Genomic DNA, 21,231 nt, shown 5'->3' on the forward strand with positions numbered 1-21,231 from the left:
AATGTGTGTACCCATAAATCTGCATTTGGCTTGGGAGGTTACACAGTACTGACTGTTCTCCTTTGGTTTTCTTTGCTTATTCTGTCATTCGTTCTCATTCTGTTGTTTGTGTGGTTTTGAACTCATCTCTATTTGACCACAATAAGAATAACCTCCCTCTCTTGTTCCTTTTATTTTTCTCTCAATCACACGAACACACACAATCCACAGCACGAAGAACATATGAAAACGCCCAAAAAGACATTGCACACAATGATCAGACACACATATAGAGTGTTTTGGTTGAAACTAAAGAAGCTGAAGTACTCAGATGTCATGTTAAATTCCTCATTGTATTGATAGCAGCAAACTAGATCGTTCTGCTCAGAGCTGACTGTTAGTGTTGGATAGGTTAGTTTGGACCTCAAGATTTAGTGCTGTTCTCACCAAACTGACCAAATAATCAAATACAAGCAGTAACTCGAAGACTCTTCAGGAAAATGACCTGGTGGATGGAGTCACTGCCCTCTAGTGGTTAAAAAAGCAACAGCAATCAGCTAATTATGAATGTGGGTAGTTGACAATGTGCAAGCATGTATTTTCCCAGAATTAAGATTCGATAAATACATTTTTTTTTTGAAATGTATTAAAAAAAAGTTAACTGAAAAGGTAATGTAGTATATATATGGCAAGCCGTTTTAACATTAATCCTTAAAGGTGCACTATGCAGGAATTCCGTTTTTGTCAAACAGCGACCCCTAGAGTTGCTGTGGAGTACTTGTACTGTCGTAAATAGCACTCACGCAGAGATGGCTCGCACTCACGGCCGGATCCCCTCCCCCTGTACACCGGTACCTGTTCAGTAGGATGGAAGCTGTAACGAGTTGAAATAAGGTGTGGCCCCTTTAAGAGCTGCACGCGCCCTGTTTAACTGTCGGCAGTCTGTATTGTATGTGCGCCTCGAACACCACATGTATACGGCGCTGGGTTATTTCTGTTTGATGCTTATTTTATCAGAATTTTATCAGATCTTTTTTGCCGTAAATCAATTCGTTACATCGCGAGACCTGATATCACACGATACTTCCTAACACTGAGGCCGGCGGCCCGCCGGCCCAAAGTTGCAAGGGTGGTTTTGCGGCTCACAGGCACCAGGGGGGTGCGAGACGACCACCATTCAACACGAAATCAGTAATATAAACATTACAATGACTCCAAAGCTGTTCGGTTAAGGTAAAAAAGTTACTTAGTTCACCTTTAAAACCTACTAATATCTATTTTCATGCTACAGTACTAGTACTTATATCTAAAAAATAAGAACTAGTAGCATGAAAATAGATACTAGTAGGTTTTAAGGATTAAATGTTAAAACGGCTTGCCATAGTATATGAAGTCATACAAACTACAAGTATGGTCATTAAATAGTTTTAAATACTGTTTTATTTATATGCAGAATGCAGATCAAAGTAACTAAAATGCAAATGAACAGAATACCATAAGCTAAAAAAGAAAAAAAAGTATAAGACTGTCAATTTGATTTTATTATGGTGTTATTTTACAATAAATGTATTATTTAATATAATAATTATTATCTTGCTTCATAACTGGTATGTACTGTATGTATGTATGTATGTAAAAAATGAAAGCCCCACCAAGTAACACCTAAATTCAGGACATATTGTAGTGAATTCTGCAGTAATACTGTTTGCTTTTAGCCCTGTATTAGACCGGAAAGTGACTGCCAATGGAATGATCACATGATGCAATCTAGACTCAAACCTGCGTTCCTTTGGGAGCACTACAGCTCAAATCTGTCAAGAGTAAATGCTCTACCACCGCGTAACAGCTCTGACATTGTCATCGACAGCTATACAGGTGGCACCGAGAAACAGAAAAAACTGCATGGCTTTCAGACAACGAATTGACTTTAATACATTTTCAAGTAAAAGTGTTTACATATGGTATAAAAAATAAAGGAGGGAGCCAACAAAGAAGAACAGACGAGACAGATTGCAAGACCAGTCGCTTTCAGATATATCCCATGCGACTTCACATGTGCGATAAGCAAACGTGTGCTAAATCCTTTATAGTGCAATAAAATCAATGCAAAAAGAGATGAAATGTGAGTAGGAAGAGATCATCTCTGTGTCTAAAGCTTCTCGATTTTACACAATGTGCCTACGCTGTTATATTTAACTGTGGTTTTTATTACTTTACATTTTCTGGTTTTGACATCATTTGATCAGTCTACAGGAGACAGTCCTGACAGACAAAAGAGGAGAGGAGAAGATCATTTTCCTCTTTTGAAAGACATTGCTGCATTTCCCAAATATTTGAAGTCCACGTCTAAATGTCTTAAAGACTGAAACTAGCAAGTAGCAAGTAGAAACTGATGTAAAAATTCAGTCTCTTGGACATGCACGTGATTTGGTCCGTTGTCCAGGGTATCTGGAATCAGACGACAGAGATGAAGATGACAGCGTCCTCATCCTCGGTGGATTGTTTGAGGCTCAGCAAGATTGGACGACAGCAGGCAGCCTCTTCGATATCAGAGATTTCCCCTAAAAACACAAGACAAAAAGGGGAAGACAAATGATTTTATATGGTATTGGACAGTGACAACAGCCAACATATCAATCTTTAAGCATGCTAAACAGAAAATGACCCAATTCAGTAAAATGATATTATAGGGATAGTCCACCCCCCAAAATTTTTTTTTTTAATTGGCATCATATGCTCGTCATCATGCTGTTCCAATTTGTTATTCACTAAAAGTTGTGTTTTCTACTGTAGCTCTCAAATATTGAATAGAAAATATATTAAATTTAATTTAAAATTGTATTACAATTATTTCATATTTGAATGTATTCTCCCATTTAAAAGTTTGGGATCGGTACAGTTTTTTAATGTTTTTGAAAAAAGCCTCACCAAGGCTGCATTTATTTGATCAAAAATACAATTAAACAGTAATATTGTGAAATATTGTATTATTATTTTAGACAACCATTTGCCATTTTAATATATTTTAAAATGTAATTTATTCCTGTGATGCAAAGCTGAATTTTCAACATCATTCCTCTGGTCTTCAGGGTCACATGATCCTTCAGAAACCATTCTAATATGCTGATTTGCTGCTCAAGAAACATTTCTAATTATTATCAATGTTGAAAACAGTTGTGCAGCTTAATATTTTTGTGGAAACCATGATACATTTTATTGTCAGGATTCTTTGAAGAATAAAAGGAATTGACTTCACAGACATTTTTTTGGAACAATGTAAAATTCTTTACTGTCACTTTTGAACAATGAGTTAATGATGTTTAATCAAATTATTAATTTCTTTAAAAACACTAAATTTAGTTTAAGAATAGTGTACAGTATAAAACAGCAATATCGATGACTCGTATGATGCTTTGTAATATTTTTGTAGCTCAGCCTCCCCATTCATCTTCATTGTATGGAAAAAAGCAGATAGACATTCTATCTAACATCTCCATTTGTGTTGAATGGAAGAAAACAAATCAATATTTTTTTGGGTGATCTTTTCCTTCAACAGAAACATCAGATGTATCCCAGACTAAAGTGTTGTTTACACTAATGCGTTTTCGTTTCAAAACAGCTTTTTAAAATGAAGACGATCCTCGTCCATACTGGCACTTGCATTTCAGAAAAAAATCTCTGTTCACACATGACCATTCATGCACACTTGGCATGCGCGTAGTGTAAACAGCTGCCAATTGCTCTAATAATAGCTTGCTACTTGCGTATCTAGGAAGCTGCAGTATTATTAAATGCAGAGTTTAACTGCACAATGGCTACTAAAGAGGACAACAAAGTCAGCAAAGCTTGCAGTTCCATCTCAATGTTATTGTTTACACGGTCGCCGAGGCCGGTCTGTTACAGAGCCATTGAGAGAGACAGCTCTGGTTTGTTTTTGTTGTGTTCTGGTAGCGTTTTGGTCCGTTGACACTGAAATGCAACCCCAGAGTTTTCAAACTAAAACGAGGTCTGCAGCGTTTCCAAAAGTTTCCGTTTTCGAAGGTCGAAAACTCCGGAGTAGTGTAGATGCCAGGCGTAACCGTAGCAAAAGTGATGTATATTAAAACGAAAATGCACTAGTGTAAAACAGGGCCTTAGACAGATACGAACAGGAGCAACACACACAGGTCAAGGAGAAGCAGGGTTACCTGGAAGAAATGCCTTCCTTCAAAACAAGTTCTTACTTTTCTGTGGACAAGATAGAGAAAAGTGAACAGGTACACATTTTGGCAGCTGTTACAACAGAAGACCAAAATGCAAAGTCATGCAGAGTTACAAACCACAGCTAAACACTTCATTTAAATATGACACAAATAACAAGAAGAGAAGAGCTTGCTTAACCCTGTAGGAAAACATGAATTAACATGACATCACAAGGTTCGGGGGGGAGGGCGGGGGGGAGGGGGGGGATAAAGAACCAAACAAGCTTCATCTGACCAGAGCTGCTGTCTGATTGGTCAGGTAAGCCATCACTGAGGGGGCGGGGCCACTACCACTTACCACATTACGAGTGAACTTTTCAAATGAGGTTCTGCGATCCTGTATGCTTCCCGACTTCAGTCAACAAGATAAAGAGTGAAAAAAGGGACTACAGCATGGTGTGTCTGAATAAGTATGTGTATATTAAATGGAATCAGGCTAATATATCCGTCTATTTGTGTCAATTCAAATGTTTCAGATTTAACACTTATTTCCACAGATTGTCTCTTTCTGGAGCTTTTGCACCACTAATTCATTTTTGAAACTGTGGTTTCTAATAAATGTAAAATAATACTATAATGTCTAAATAATTTCTAATAAAATTCCCCCAAATAACAATACTTCCCTTTTACTGCTGGTATTAATAAAACATCATTATAATTGCAACCAACTAATTCACATCATGCTATCATAACCCCAAACCCAAAATACACATTTTGGTATTCCAGGAAGCATGTTCTTGGATTCAAAAACAGCCGGAAGAGAGTGACAGAGTAGAACAGAATGCAGGGGACTCGAGACACGTGTTTTTTTTTTTTAAAGTTGAGCTATTTTTATAAACCTACAAATCATAGTCACCGATTTATGTTTCTGTCGGTGCGTGCATTACACATAAGCAACAAATGCCCCTTAAAACATTTTAACATTCTCATTACTCAGTAATTAATTATAGCCAACTGTACAGTTTTTCAAGGGTAGGCTACTGTCATTTTTCCGTTCAATGGTGCGCTTGATGAATGAATTACACTAAAGTTATTCGTGTCCCGTGAAGAGAAATGCACAAACTAAAAATGCATTACCAACCAAAAACAAAAGCACATTCTTTCCATGAGTGTTATTGTCGCGAGTCTCGCTCTCGCTAGTATAGCCTATAGGTTACAACCTGATGATCAGTAGTGGGTCACTAAATAAAATTGAATAAATACCTATTTACAATAAGCACTTAACTCAAAAACAACTATTAAATAAAAAAATAACTAGATAACTTGCTGACTAAAATCAGCTTGAAAATACTAGGCTACCTCATGAAACGAATGTGAATCCGTAATTTCTTTACAATTTAAAGGTACGCTGTGTTATTTCATCAGTCAATTGTGAAAGTCTGGTGGTTGAAAGCTTTTGGCAACATTAAATTCGCGAGTGCACAGGACAAAGTTTGAGAGCGCACACATCAAATCTGAGCGAGAGCAGAGCCATGAGATCGCAGTAATTGTTTTGTGCTAGAGTGAAAAAAATCTGCCTGCGAGTGGAGATATTCATTACATGGATGCGTTCTCGCATTACAATAATGCTCTGTCCACATTTGTCATTAAAATAAAGCCATAGAAACGGCCTCAAATGAACTATAAAAACGAGAGACTATCTCGTGTTTTTCTGTGGATGTTCGACCATTTCCGTGGGTGCTGGGGGACCAGTGCCTATGCTACTGATAACAAACAATACAATACACAATACAATCTCCATTCACTGATTTATGAATCTGACACAAAGATATACAGCAAATACTTCTATATCAGATTAATTTCACATACAATATGATTAAAAAGTTTGGGGTCAGTTCGATTTTTTAATTATTATTACTATTTGAAAGAAATTAATACATTTATTCCACAAGGATGCATTGAATTGATCAAAATTGACAGTAAAGACATCAATAATGTTACAAAACATTTCTATTTCAAATAAATGAAATAGTTCTTTTTCTTTTCTATTCATCAGTGAATCCTGAAAAAATTGTTTTCAACATTCATACAAATAATTTTTTCTTGGGTAACTTCGGAATAATTTCTGAAGGACAGGAATAATGACTGCTGAAAATTCAGCTTTGCCATCACATTAATAAATTACATTTTAAAATATGTTAAAATAGAAAACAGTTATTTTAAATAATAGTAATACATGTTCGAATATTGCTGTTTTTACAGTATTTTTGATCAAATAAATGAGACTTAAAAAAAAAAATCTTACCGACCCAAACTTTTGACCGGTAGTACATTTACCAATCAGGGCATGTAGATGTAGTCTTGAGATGAGTTATTCTATCCTGTCAAATTGCTTAAAACATTTTACCTTTTTCTTAGCCTGCAGAAGTTCCTGGTAGGCACTGGATCTAATGAAACGACTGTAAGAGTCACTCTTCATCAGCTTATAGATGTGTTCCTGGGAGACACACATTTACATTTATATGGCTTGTTTTCATCAAATTTTTGAAAAGGAAAATCACTGTTGCTGCTAAAAACACATAATCCTCACCTGTGCATCTTCAAAAGCATATCGTCCAGGGTCTTTGATGTTCTGTGTGGTTTTGTCGTAGCTCTTCGAGTCAACATTGATGGCACTGGGGGCTCCAGGAGCCAAAAACTCCTCCCAGATCTCCTGCACCCGTGTTGGCACCTCACGGATCGGCCTCCTCTTTAACTCCTGCGCTGCCAACCAGAATCTGAGTTTTGGATAACAAAAGAGAATCAATTTGCAGAATAAAAAGACAATGCACGCAGCAAAAGTAGTTGCCCAGTGGAACATCTGGCTGCGTTACCCTCCACCCGCCAGCAGGGGGCATGAAAAGGAAGTGTAGGTTTACCTGAGGTTCTCTGAGCTGAATTCAGACTCCAGGAACTTGAGAAACTGCTCTCGCCCAATGGGATCTTTCAACACTTCGTCGATTCTAAAACCCCAGCGTCTAACTCTAGTCTGACCAGGTTCCTTGCTGTTCCAACACACACAAAAACACATTATACATACACACTGATTTGTAAAAACAATAATAATATTTTGTGTGTATTTTTGAAACGGACCTGGCCTCCATCTCCCAGAACGTTGTGTCATCTGATATCCAGGGGTTGGAGGGATCAGAAGTGGACAGGAACGGGTCATAGTCGGAATACTGCTCAGTATAACTCAGCAAACTACAAGACCATCAAAAACAGAGTGAGGGATAAAAGAGAGGAAGAAAGAGGCCACTAAAGGGCGTTATCTATTAGTAAAACAAGCATGCCAAAACATTGTGACATATTCAGGTGCCAGTACATACTAGTTATGGGACTCATTTTCCAGTTTAACCATTCAATAAGAAATCAAAAACATTGGTGTTGGGGAATGTTTCTTTTTGATTGTATTACTCATTATTAAAAGCACGTGAGTGTGTGTGTGTGTGTGTAATGCCTACTTGTTTATTTACTCATTTATTTAATAATTTACTTGATTTTTATTATCGCGGGAATTCACGCCCGCAAATTGTGAACCGTTGTCCATTATTTTGCGTGCAATTGTTGATAAAGAAAAATGTCATGCCCAATATTGGAAATATTTCCATTTAAAATAAATAAACCATAACTATGGCTTGTGGATATCACACAAGCAATATGTAAACTTTTTGCAAGAGTTCTGGCAGTGAAGAAGTCTCAAACCCTAGACATCTATTCACTACAGCAAGTGAAAGTAAAAAACTGACTGAGCTTTTGACATCTGACGCTGCATTAACGGGGCATATTCTCTCAGAGACAATGAGAGCTGCATCTACTTCAATATGTGCTGATAACGGTATATAACTGTCTTAATATTTTCATAATATTTCACTTACGGCCCATACGTATAAGAGAAGTATTTCATGTTAAACAAGTTGTTTTTGAAATGAAACATAATTTCATCACATGAAATGAAGCTAATCAAACATCTTTTATTATCCAGTTATGCAGTGATGCACTATGAAATTATTGTGAGGGAAATAAATTGTTATAGCCTATTAATTTAATAATAAAAGAAGCCTAATAATAATAATAATCATAATATTAATTTAACCCTTGTGCGACCTTATGGACATTTTTGTCTTTTTCATTATAGTTTTTTGATAATTTTGCCTGTGTTAATGCCAACTGTATAAAATGTGCCATATGTGCGAATAATTTTATTATTTCACCCCTATTTCCTTTAAAAAATCTATTTTTCACTAGGTACATAAAATAGTTCCACTCAGGACCTTAAGGACACAAATGTCCCCATTGAAACTGCATTTTTTAATCCAAGTGACATTAAACTATAAAATGATGCAATTCATTCTGTTGGCAAGGCTTCAAAATTTTAATTTTTTAAAAAATTTACCAGACGGTGTCATTTTCTCAGGTTTGGCCTATAAAGCAAATGCTTGCTTTATTCCTGTTTTCTGCTTATGCATATTATTGAGCCAATTGGATAAATTATGCAGCCATAATTTTGTGGGTGTTTTGGTATGGATGTCAGAGTGTGGTTTGTATGTGTGCAATAAAAAAAAAGTGTGTGTGTTTGTAATATTTGAGAGAAAAACTCTACTGCAAATCACAAATCCAACCACTGTGTGCAACAGTGGAGTTTTGCTGGCATCTAACGGGGAAAATATGGTACTGCGCCCAGACAAAATCTTACTGAAAGCTCATTTTTTGAGACATCAACCTCAAATTTGGGACACGATTTGTTTAGATTTATGGCTTTGATTTTCTAACAGTTTTAGAGCGCAACATGTTTCATACAATATATGTTTTATATAAAATATTGTTCATAAATCATTTTCATAAACTTAAACCTCTATAACTTTTATTTTGGTTTCACTTTTGAACCTTTTTTCAATTCAACAATAATCTGCCAAGGGTCTTCTTTAAAATGAGACCAAACTTAAGTCTGTGCTCCCAAGCTTCACATTTTTTTATGACAGTTTTTTGATAAATATATTTTGTCCTCTATGGACCTACTGTATGTGTAACTTTTTTTAAATTGACGCACAAGGGTTAATACATTAATTAGAAATGCCAAATCCTCTTGCTATGCTGACAGCTGATGCTTTTGATGATATCTATGGATATCGTCGATACACAATATCACCGTTTATCGGTGCAACCTGGTGTGGTGGCAAATCAGGTCCTCTCTTGAAATCGGGTCTCTGTTAGGACTCCAAGCGATCCCATAGGCTCAAATTAGTTTTAATAGGTAATTACTCTTTAGCGCCTGATTAAGGCTGTTATGATAAAGGCTTTTTGAACTACATTATAATGACCATTAATGTCTGTATTAGTTAGCTTACGTACTAGCATATCATGGGCGTTTCCTCTGAGGAGGCAAGCGAGGCAGTGCCTCCAAAAAATTGGATGAGAAAATAATCCATATTACAAAATGTGACATTAAAAAGTGTATAAATCGTCTCTGGTTACTTACGTAACCTATGTTCTCTGAATAGGGAACGAGACGCTGCGGAAAGCGCAGTGGGATATCCTCTGGATGTGCCGATTGTCTGAAGCCCTATAGAATCACGCCAATCCATTGGCTGATGGCGCTCGCGCAAAGCTGGCTCCGCCCCGACGCTCTTACGTCGTAGCATGATGTACGCGCGCGCGCCATCTTCTCCTCAGATTTCTCTGCCGAAAAGAAAAACTGTCGGCAGCGCGAGGAGCTTGGCAGCGAACGCAGCGTCTCGTTCCCTATTCAGAGAACATAGGTTACGTAAGTAACCAGAGACGTTCTCTTTCATAGGTTCACTCAACGCTGCGGAAAGCGCAGTGGGAACGAAATACCAAACTCGCCAAGCTAAGCGCTGCCATAACCGGTACCAGACCAAATAATAACAACCATGATAGGTTCAAGCAGATAGAACCTGGGAACCTGGAGTCATGTCAAGATCCAAATTATAGAACCTCACAAAGGTGTGCGGAGAGGACCAACCTGCCGCCACACAAATGTCTTCCAAGAGGGCCCCTCTAAAGAGAGCTTGAGAGGAAGCCACACTTCTGGTGGAATGCGCTCTGATGCTAAGAGGTGAAGGCAAACCACGCACCTCATAAGCCAGCGAAATAGCGTCCGTTACCCAGTGGGAAATCCTCTGCTTTGATGCTGCAAGCCCGCGGCGGCCAGCACCAAAACATACCAAGAGCTGGTTTGATTTCCTCCAACCGCTTGAGCGATCTACATACAACTTCAAAGAACGGACCGGGCAGAGCAAGTTAAGTTTCCTTTCTTCCTCAGAGGCAAAAGGAGGAGGGTGGAAAGCATTAAGGTTAACAACCTGAGAGCGGAACGCCGTGGAAAGAACCTTGGGTACATACCCCGACCTCGGCCTCAAGGTAACCCTAACCAGGCCAGGAGCGAAGTCCAAGCATGACTCACTAATAGAGAGAGCCTGCAAATCCCCTATCCGCTTCAGTGAAGATAAAGCTAACAAAAGAGCAACCTTAAGAGTCAGAATCCGCTCAGGAGCTGACTCCAAGGGCTCGAAGGGAGCCTCTGTCAAACCCTCCAGGACGACTGACAGGTCCCACGAGGGAACACTAGGGGGGCGAGCCGGTTTCAGGCGCCTAACCCCACGCATGAAGGCCGAAACTAACCTCAGTTTCCCCAAGGGAATCTCATCCGATTCTCTATGAGCAGCAATAGCTGCGACATACACTCTGAGAGTGGTAGCGGCCGCTCCGGAAGCAAACTTTTCCTGCAGGAATTCCAGCACTGAGCCTACTGGGCAGCTAACTGGGTTCCTATCATGTGCTAAGCACCACGCCTCGAACACCCTCCACTTGGAGGAATATAGCCTCCTCGTCGAAGGGGCTCTAGCATTCGCAATAGTCTCCTGAACGTCGGTTGGGAGATCAAAGCTTAAAGCTAACGGCCTCTGATAGGCCAAACGTACAGCTTCCAAATGTCGGGGCGAGGATGCCATATCCTGCCCTGAAGCTGGGAAAGCAGGTCCTCCCTGACCGGTATCTCCCAGGGGGAGGATTCCAACAGAGGGATCAGCTCCGAAAACCATGGCTGGGACGGCCAGAATGGGGCTACCAGAAGGAGGCGGACTCCGCTCTCCCTCACTCTGGACAGAACCGCCTGGATCAGCTTGATGGGCGGGAAGGCATAGAGTTTCTGCATCGGCCAAGGGTGGGCGAACGCATCTATCCCCAATGGAGCTGGAGGGCTCAGAGAGAACCAAAGCGGGCATTGGGACGACTCCTGAGATGCAAAGAGGTCCACTTCCGCTTTTCCGAACACCTCCCAGATCAGGGCCACCGACTGGCGGTTCAACATCCATTCCCCAGACCTGAGCTTCTGCCTCGACAGAAAATCTGCTGCGAGGTTCAGAATCCCTGGGACATGAACTGCTCTCAGAGAGAGGAACTTGTCCTGGGACCACAGGAGAAGGTGACGCGCATGCCTGTCTAGGGTGCGCGATCGTGAACCCCCCTGTCTGTTTACATGGGACACTACTGCCATATTGTCCGTTCTGACAATGACATGGTGTCCTTCGAGGAAAGGGAGAAAGTGGCAAAGAGCCAGGAAGACAGCCCTCAGCTCCAAGCTGTTTATGTGCCACGAGAGGGTCTCGCCAGTCCAAACCCCACACGCTGGCCTGCCCTCGAAAACCGCTCCCCAGCCGGTCAGAGAGGCATCCGTCGTAACCATCTGGCGACGGAATACCGCACCCATACCGACTCCTTTCTGAAGGAAGAGGGGGTCCCGCCAGATTGACAGGGCGCGAAAGCAACTGCGCGACACCTTCAATAGGCGAAAGGCTGGCCCCGTGGGCCGAGCCCCTGAGAGCTTCATCCACCACAGAAAAGGTCTCATGTGGAGCAGCCCCAGGAGTAGCACAGGGGAGGCCGCGGCCATAAGGCCCAGAAGTCTGCGGCAGGTGCTCACGGAAACATGCTGGCCTAGTGCGAAACGGGACAGACATGTCACCAGACTGGAAATCCGTGCAGGAGCCAAACGGGCCTGCATAAGAACGGAGTCCATGCATACCCCCAAGAAAACCGTGTTCTGAGCTGGAGTAAGAACGCTCTTCTCCGTATTCAGCCTCAAACCGAGAGACTGAATATGACGGAGGACAATGTCCCTGTGGTGAGTCACCAACTCTCTGGAGTGGGCTAAAAGGAGCCAATCGTCCAGGTAGTTGAGTATATGGATGCCCTGGAGCCGCAGCGGGGCCAGAGCAGCATCCATACACTTTGTGAACGTCCTTGGCGCTAGAGCGAGGCCAAAGGGGAGGACCCTGTACTGGTACGCTTTCCCTCCAAAGGCGAACCTGAGGAACTTCCTGTGTCGCCGTACGACCTGGATGTGGAAATAAGCATCCTTGAGGTCTACCGTCACGAACCAGTCCCCCCGCCGGATATGAGATATGATGGCCTTCAGCGTCAACATTTTGAATTTTCCTTTGTAAAGAGAGAAATTCAACCGGCGAAGATCTAGTATCGGCCGCAGGCCGCCCCCCTTCTTCGGGACCAGGAAGTAACGGCTGTAGAAGCCCTGTTCGACTTCCCCCGAAGGAATCTCTTCTATCGCCCCCTTCAGCAGAAGGGATGAAATCTCCTGCTGTAGTACAGAAGCCTGAGCGGCGCTGTCGACTACAGTAGGAAAGACCCCGTTGAAGCAGGGGGGGTTGCGACAAAACTGAAGCGTGTAGCCGAGCCGAACTGTGCGAAGGATCCAAGGCGATACCCCTGGTAAACGCTCCCATTCTTGAACGAAATGTGATAGAGGCAGAGGAGTGTTGCAGTGCAAGGGACATACCTGAGGTAGGGTGTCGCGCTGGTTTCCATGGGGAGGCGCGGTTGACCGTGGAGGAGAGCGCTTGGCGTCCTGACACGTATTGGGGGGTACCACCACCTGGATAGAAGTAACTGGGTCCGCCTGCTCCAGAGGAAAAAGAACTGTGCCTCTGAGGAAGCGATTGGCGGGTGTAACGTGCACCGGGAGCGAGGGGAGAAAGCAAGATGCGTCTCCTTCCTCCTGCGCCGGACTGGGTGAAGAGAGTGAAACAGGACCTGCACTTCGAAACACGCTGGGTGGCGAAGGTGACAGGGTTGGATGAGGAGAGCCGGCTGGAGGAGGGCAGAAACGCTTGCGCGGTCTGTCCCAACCTCGTAGATCTGATGAGGCTCTCCTTTTCCTGCCCTGCGGGTCAGGAACGGCTCGAGGAGGCTGGAGCGGCCGATTTGTTGGACCGCTTCAGCTGAAGGCGCTTGTGAGGGCGCTGGCGAGGAAATGGACGACCTCGGGCTCCCCAGACAGTAGTTGGTGGGTGGCGAGCCGGGTCACTCCTGCTAGTAGGGAACTCAGCCCTATGAGCAGAGCGTTCTCGGGTTTGAGAAGGGGGAGGGTTGGAGTCACTGGGCCCTCTGACCCTCCTGGGCATAAACTGCCTGAACGCGGCCGACTGAGACTTAGCGGCGCGGAACTTGTCAACCACCGTGTTGACCGCCTCCCCGAAAAGACCTGAGTGGGAGATAGGGGCATCCAGGAGGAAACTCTTATCCTTGTCTCGGATCTCCGTGAGATTCAACCAGAGGTGGCGCTCTGCAGCAACCGAGCCCGCCATAGAGCGACCTACAGCCCGAGCAGTGTGCTTGGTGGCTCTTAGGGCCAGATCTGTGGCTTTGCGAAGCTCTTTGACAGCTTCGGGCGTCAGTCCCTCTCCTTCATCCATGTCCTTCAAGACGTCCGCTTGGTAGGCTTGAAGGATGGCCATGGTATGCAGGGCCATGCCTGCCTGACCAGCCGCCATGTAAGACTTCCCAATAAGGGAGGAAGTAGTCCTACAAGCCTTGGAAGGAAGAAGGGGACGCGCCTTCCAAGACGGTGCAGACGACGGGGCGAGGTGGTTAGCCAGCGTGTCCTCGACCGCTGGAATAGCGGAATAACCCTGCTCCACAAAACCAACAAGGTTGGTGAAGTCAGCGGCTGCCGCATTAGTTAGGCGTGCGGAGAATGGCTGCTTCCAGGATCTGGAGATCTCGTGATGCAGATCGCTGAAAAAGGGCAGCTTTCTTCGCTCTGGCCTAGAATTAGGGCCACGTAGGAACCTCTCGTCGAGTTTGGACGATTGAGACTCGCGGGGCTCATCAGGCCAGTCAATAGAGAGCTTCTCTGTAGCGCGCGACAGCACCTCAATAAGCTCAGTGTAGGCCGGAGTAGGCCGCGCGTCCTGGCCGCTAGGCGGGATAACGTCATCAGCCAGAGCAGGCCCGAAATCCTCGGAGTCGGAGGCTGCAGTGTAAATAACGTCATCCAGACCGAAAGAAACCGATTCGCGGGCTCCCGGGCTGGGACATAAATAATCATGCGCGAATTCAACCGCGCCGCGTGCGTGCTCGGGAGAGGGAGGGAGAGAAAGGGCGAGGCCCGTCTGCTCATACTCAATATCCTCGAGCTCAACATCCGAACCCCAGGCCGCGGATCCACGAGAGGCCTCAGCAGTCTCGGGAGCGCGACGGGGGGAAACGAATGTCTCCTTCTCAAAAACCGCGAGTCTAGAGCGGAGGGTTTTGAGAAGGAGATTGTCACAAAATTTACATTTCGACAATCCTAATACAGCCTCACGCGCATGCGAAAAACCCATACATTTAACACACTTACTGTGAGGGTCGTCGTTCGAGATGAAACGAACGCATGGCGGAGAGCAGCGTCGATAATCCATGACACTTCACTGTAAGGAGAACAGAGTTCCACTTATACCAGTCGCTGAAGTGTCGAGACGAAAGCTGAAGTTGAATTGAAGAATTCGGGCTCAGAAAAACCGCACGAAGGGCGAGATGTGACCGCTTCGTGAAGGCAGAGAAATCTGAGGAGAAGATGGCGCGCGCGCGTACATCATGCTACGACGTAAGAGCGTCGGGGCGGAGCCAGCTTTGCGCGAGCGCCATCAGCCAATGGATTGGCGTGATTCTATAGGGCTTCAGACAATCGGCACATCCAGAGGATATCCCACTGCGCTTTCCGCAGCGTTGAGTGAACCTATGAAAGAGAACACTTGTTTTTCTAAAAAAACACTGTCCAACAGCGACACCCGCAGGTAAAGTTACAGCGGGAGGCTTGCCTCCCCTGAGCCCATTGACTTTTAACAGACCCCCTAAAGCGTGTGGTGGGTTTGGTGGGGGGTAATTGAGAATGAATAGGGGAAAGTCACGTGAGATGAGACAATGCCTCCATCATGATAGGAATGGATATGACTGGTTATAATTGATTTGTCAGATAAATCTTGCCTCTTGTTTTTGTGCACGTTTGCGAATCGGTCTGAATGACAGACACAAACACAAATAGAGGCTTTTCTGGAATTTTTAATGCACTCGTGTTTTTGCAGGAAAATCTGCAGCACATATCTGAATGTGTTATGCTTATCAGCGACTTTATACACAATGCAACATTACAATGATTGTGAAAACAAATATAACCCTGATCCCAGGTTTCCCAGTTAATATTGATTATTTGCCAGTTGGATATTATAGTGTGCATTTAACGCACGCTACTTCCTCAAACACTGATGTACATTGTATATTTTGGACCATCATTTATTGTTGCAAAGTCAGTTTAATTTCACACTGCACTAAAATCTTAGTGCTTCAAGATGTTGTGGCATCCTAATAGAGCCATTGATCTCACAGAGGAAGTAAATTTGAGGACGAGAAACAGAAACATGCTTGTCAGCAGGAGCAATATCTACACAGACTATTAAAGAGATCGATAAGAAAATGTTTAAGCACTGTATAATAATGAAGACCTGTGGATCGATCACAGCACAGACGTTCTCTCTCTCTCACTCTCTGACTTACCTCTCTGCAACTTTGGACATTTTCAATCGATGCCGGTCTAACTGTGCTTGCCGAAACTTGATCTGGAAAGACAAAAGTGGTAATAGTCAGGGTGAGTGTATGTAAGTGTGTGTAAACAGGTGGGAAATACAGCCATGGATGTAAAACTAAAACTAAACTAAAATTTGCAGTTTTCCACACAGCTGCCGAAAAAACCCCAGCTAAAGGTGGTTAACTGGTCTCCCGGCCAGGCCAAGCTGGTTAGGCTGATCAGTTCTGGAGATTTGAAAAAGCGTTGGTCACTTTTTTATAGAGCCCTGCACATGCCATGCAGAAGAAAAAAAATGGATCTTGTGGCCATGAATTGGGAATTTTTTTCCCATAGCTTATTAATTTATGGCCACATGTTAATTAATTCCCCCATTTTACTTAAACGGTGGCTACATTGTACTAATTTGATTCCTTATTTTAATTTAGTTAAATCATGGTCACAATTTAACTAAAACAAGGGACTGAATTAGTATAACGGGGCCAGTGTTTAATGACACAAAGTGAACAAATTAATTTGTCATGGGAACGAATTCTTAATGCACAGCCATGAAATCCAACTAGCCAGCCAGATAAACACCAGCTTGGCTAGGCTGGGAGTCAGCTAGAGTAGACTATCTTAAACCAAGTGGAATACTTGGATACTTTTAAAATTCAAATTCAAAATGTTTAATTTAAAGCTGCAGTCCGTAGCTTTTTTTGGGTTAACCCCCTGGGGTCGGCTATCGCGCCGGCGCGATTGTCTCGCTTTTTTTCTTATCAGTGTAAAAGAGACTCAAAATACTCGGTTAATTTTGATCTTACATATAAGTGTTGTACATCATTAGATCCTGTTAAGTTTCTATTTTTTTTGTGGATACTCACAATAAAAACAAAGTGTTGTGCTTTTCACCAAATAAAGAAAAACAAACATGATGCGAGTTCAGCGTTCTCTCTGTCAGTGCAGTCCATTCTGAAACGCGTCCTAAGATTAACTGTAACTCCGCGATTACTTGTCACACAGGCACGAGAGGTTTTTCTTTATGAAGCTTAAATTCTCTTCTTTTAAATGAAGTAATTTATATAAAAAACAAATATTCTCAGTTTATGCAATCTGTATGAAAAGAGAGTGCTGTCAGTATTTTTTTCCCCAGCTCATTACACTTCATTACGCGTTAATCTGACACGCCCACGGAGGACGCGCGCTATTCAAACGCAAATGTCGAGGCAAGCCATGACAATGCCCACATCAGCCGTTCCACCGCGGCGGTAAAATGTGTGGTGTATTTGCTGCCTTTTACCGCTAAGAGGCGCTACAATCATAGACTTTGAAAAGTGTTTGTTTATTCCGGTTTATTCTCTCTAATGTGTAATCTGCTGCCGCACCGCGCTGATTCAGAGCGATTGAAAGCTGGTAGCAGAAGAATTCAACAAGTGAAATGTAGTTAAAATAATTCATAATCACAATACTGAAATTAGGCTACTGAAATGTAATTGAATAAATAATGAAAACATTTCAACATAAAACATTGCAATAAAAACATTTAGGCTACATGAATGAGGCTTTACAACTTTATCAGCGTACAGACGATAGCTCAGTGATCAAAGCAACGACACGAGCTTCGAGGAGCTTCATTCGACCCGAGATCGAATCTCAATGTAGCATACATGTTGTTAACAGATGTTGTCCTACGTTTATATTTTCCCACCTTGATGCTTAAATAGGTAACTGTTTATATCTGTTTACTTATTTAAAGTCAAGAGTTTTGTTTGATTATCATTACAACATAAATTTGCAACATTCCTGTAGAACCGCAGCCGCTGCACAAACGACAAAAACTGATGAAAGAAGATTGTCAGCCGATTGCATCAGAAAATGAAAAAGAAGAAGCTCGTCTTTAGTCTGCTAAATTATTGTGTAATGTAAAAGAACACAAAAATTACTTATGTTTGAAACCAAGTTCGAACATTTCAAGGTTTAAATAAAGTGTCGGGACAGTTTTTTTTTAAATTTAAAACAGGGTTGCATCGGTTTAGAGTTTATTTCTTTTGCGATGCAAAATAAGAAACACTAGGCTAATCTTATTCTTGCGACATTTTAAATTCGTATTGCCAAAGAAATTACAGCTAAATTAAACAATTAAAACAGTACAAAACGAAAATTGTCCAAAGAAACATATTTAAATTAAAAACATGCGTTTCTCTTTGCCTCTCTCGCGCTGGATCTCTTTTTAACAAGTTTATTTAGTCTCCCTCGCTCTGATAATACTACTGTATATGTCGCTGCGTGTCAGCCATACAAATCACGAAAAAATTATTTAGCCTTTAATTGTTGCTTCAAAGACACAGCATGCCTTGTTGAATTCACCGTAGGCTACAATAACTTCAATTGAAATTTTGTGTGAAAAAAAACTTTAAATAGGCTACAATAAATAAACTACAATATTTATAATATACTAAAACTACTATTATAAATTTATTTATAAAACGGTTAGTTCCAATCCTTGATTCTGATTGGTCAATAGCTGTGCTTTATTCACGATAAAACACGGCTATGACCGCTTCACCCAACGGTTCTATGTATCACTACACAACACCCCTAGCAACCACTCTTAGCAACTTAAACAGATGTTTCATCTCATTGATATTGTTCATTTAAAGCTAGAGCAGAGCATTGTGAGAGATCGAGTAAGCGAGTGTACCTGCATTTACAGTAGACGTAGCATTTTCCTTCAGGTCAGTCCTATATTCATAATAAAAAAATGCGTTTGAATGTCCGCTGCATATTTTGTCCTTTTAACAGTCATGGGGTTTTCCGTGCATAACGTTAGTCATCTGTCAGTTGCGTCTGTCTTCTCCGTGATCACAAGTTCGAGTCCTTTCAAAAGCCTTCTCTACAGACTCACTCACTCACTCACTCATAAAGACAGTCTTTGCCGCCATCTATTGGCGAAATAATATATGTAACTTCTGTTGCTGTTCACGTTCCGGGACTATTTTTTCCAGCGGAAGGCAGGCTTTTAGTGATTTTACTTCATGAAAGTTGCATAGATACATATTTTTCGGCTTTAATATTTTTATTGTGTGGCAACCGTTTTATAAAAGCAATAAGGTACTCGAGGCAAGTGCTGTATCGTGAATAAGTAACGGCTGAAGGGGTTGCAGGCACTCCGCTTCGCGTCGTGCCTAACAACGCCCTCCAGCCGTTACTTATTCACGATACAGCACAGCCTCTCGTACCTTATTGCTTACATAAAATATGGGGCCTACATTTGGACACAGATTTATCCTTACAATAATTTTGCCTGCTCATCAGGCTGGCTATCCGACACTCTCCATATGAAAGAGGAACATTAACACCTTTGTCCAGCAACTGTCCCTCCAACCCCCCACAGGCTATCGGAGTATGAGGCTGACTTAACACAAAGAGAAGTCGCAATTCACACTTAAATCGCTATTCTAGACAGTGTTGATAATGAAGGAATTAAATGGAATTACATGTAGCCTAGTGATATTTCTGTCATAAAAGTTTCAATAATTGTTGAAGAATTGTTAAAAGAAATATTTCAATAATTGATGAAATAAAACTGGTTTGGGGCAGCTTTTTCCAAGCAAAACTAAATATAATCTGAAAAAACGCTTGTTAATTTGTTGTCATGAACAAAATGTTCAACTCAATATTAAATTCTACAGGGATCTTTGGATCCTTACAACCAGGCATGCAATTTGTGAATTAAGTTTTTATTTGATTTTGTATTATTCAAATAAATATCGAAACACGGTGCTTTGTGGTAATGCTGCTAAATTAAATAACATTTATAGAACAATTATGAACTTAAATGAAACAATATCGCAACATTTCGACAAATACATTATTTGATCTGTTTTTACATTTTAATTCAGGGCGATTTAGCCTACATTTAATAAGAGCGAGATTTTCACCCTTGTCATTTTCTCATTGGGAAGCGCTTACATTGCATGTTTGAGTAGATCCTCTGTTCCTCTAGTTTTCATATGGATTAGCCTATAATCAGATAACATTTATTAGCCTAAATATTTAGACATTTAAAGGCTTTAGACATAGCCGATTTCTTATCGTGACTGAGCTGAAGTGGCTTTCGGTTCATTTTTGTGACGCGCAGTTCCCGAAGACAGAGACGACAGATAGCCTATACTGTTTTTGTCGTTAGCCTAATATGAATACAAGTTTACAGTTTTGAACGATGTAAGCTACTCTACTCTTATCTGTATGACCAAAAAATTACGGAGTCGCCTACTAAGTTATTTTAGCTGTAATAATGAGAAAAATAAATTAATCTAAATGAACGCGCCGCCGCGTTTGTCGAACACTAACTCACCATGCCAGAATAAAACCCGACTTTAGAAAAATGCATAGGGCCACTCAGCGTGGTGTGCCAAAACACTTAATTATAAACTTCAATATTTCATTCAAAATAATCTCAACACGCTTTGTGAAATTTGAAAAGCCGTGCATGCATTAAGGCCACTGGAACTAATGAACAACTGAAACGCTGGTTTTGATTTTATTGTTTGTCGTTTAAACGTGCCTGTTGCATATCTCTATTTTATATATTTGATATTGGTGAAGTAGCCTATAGGATTGATTAGCTGTGGAGGGAGGGGTGTGGGGATTAAAATAATTCAGCAGAAGCAGGGATGTTTAGACCAGAAGGAAATCACAATCCCCCCTGGCAAATCACACTTTACTTAAAACAATGTTTTTAAAAACTCTAGGTTAGGGAACAGACCTCTCTGCCATGCGCGCGCACGGTTTGGAGCACAATATCTGTCTCGCATGCACGCTCGCTCTAGATAGATTACGGGATATTTTAACTAATTTGCGGTATAATAACTAGTCGATCACGAGTGGCTCAACAGGTATCTATAGATAAACTATATCCTTCAGGAATTTGACCGACCGGGTTGACACTTCAGCGTGAGAAATCGGGGGTGTGGCATGAGAGCCTGGAATAAAAAAAATAATATATATATAGCCTATATATATAGGCTATATACAATTTATTTTTTTACAGAACTGCTTTTGAAATTACGATTGGTAGCCTATTATTATACAGATGCAAAGTCGTTCTGTTGGATACTATTTTGTTTTTTTTGTATTTTTACTTAGTGTGAAATGGAAATGCATGATAAT

At 41.7% G+C, this 21,231-nt stretch overlaps 1 protein-coding gene across 2 annotated transcripts in view; it reads right to left on the reverse strand.

Annotated features, from left to right (window-relative positions):
• Positions 1-1,882: 1,882 nt before the first annotated feature.
• Positions 1,883-21,231, reverse strand: part of rgs7a (regulator of G protein signaling 7a) — an 80,665-nt gene continuing 61,316 nt past the window's right edge. The window contains exons 12-18 of one of the 2 annotated variants that reach the window (XM_056234999.1): positions 16,053-16,114; positions 7,293-7,403; positions 7,079-7,204; positions 6,751-6,937; positions 6,568-6,657; positions 4,167-4,206; positions 1,883-2,540 (exon numbers count right to left, since the gene is read on the reverse strand). In XM_056234999.1, the coding sequence (XP_056090974.1) occupies positions 4,186-4,206; positions 6,568-6,657; positions 6,751-6,937; positions 7,079-7,204; positions 7,293-7,403; positions 16,053-16,114 (597 nt within the window). In that variant the 3' untranslated portion in view covers positions 1,883-2,540; positions 4,167-4,185. The remainder of the gene's footprint in view (positions 2,541-4,166; positions 4,207-6,567; positions 6,658-6,750; positions 6,938-7,078; positions 7,205-7,292; positions 7,404-16,052; positions 16,115-21,231) is intronic. The other variant, XM_056234998.1, reaches the window with a different exon arrangement.

The sequence above is a fragment of the Rhinichthys klamathensis genome, unplaced genomic scaffold, assembly GCF_029890125.1.
Source record: "Rhinichthys klamathensis goyatoka isolate OS25496 unplaced genomic scaffold, OSU_Roscu_1.1 h1tg000412l_1, whole genome shotgun sequence".
Classification (NCBI taxonomy): domain Eukaryota; kingdom Metazoa; phylum Chordata; class Actinopteri; order Cypriniformes; family Leuciscidae; genus Rhinichthys; species Rhinichthys klamathensis.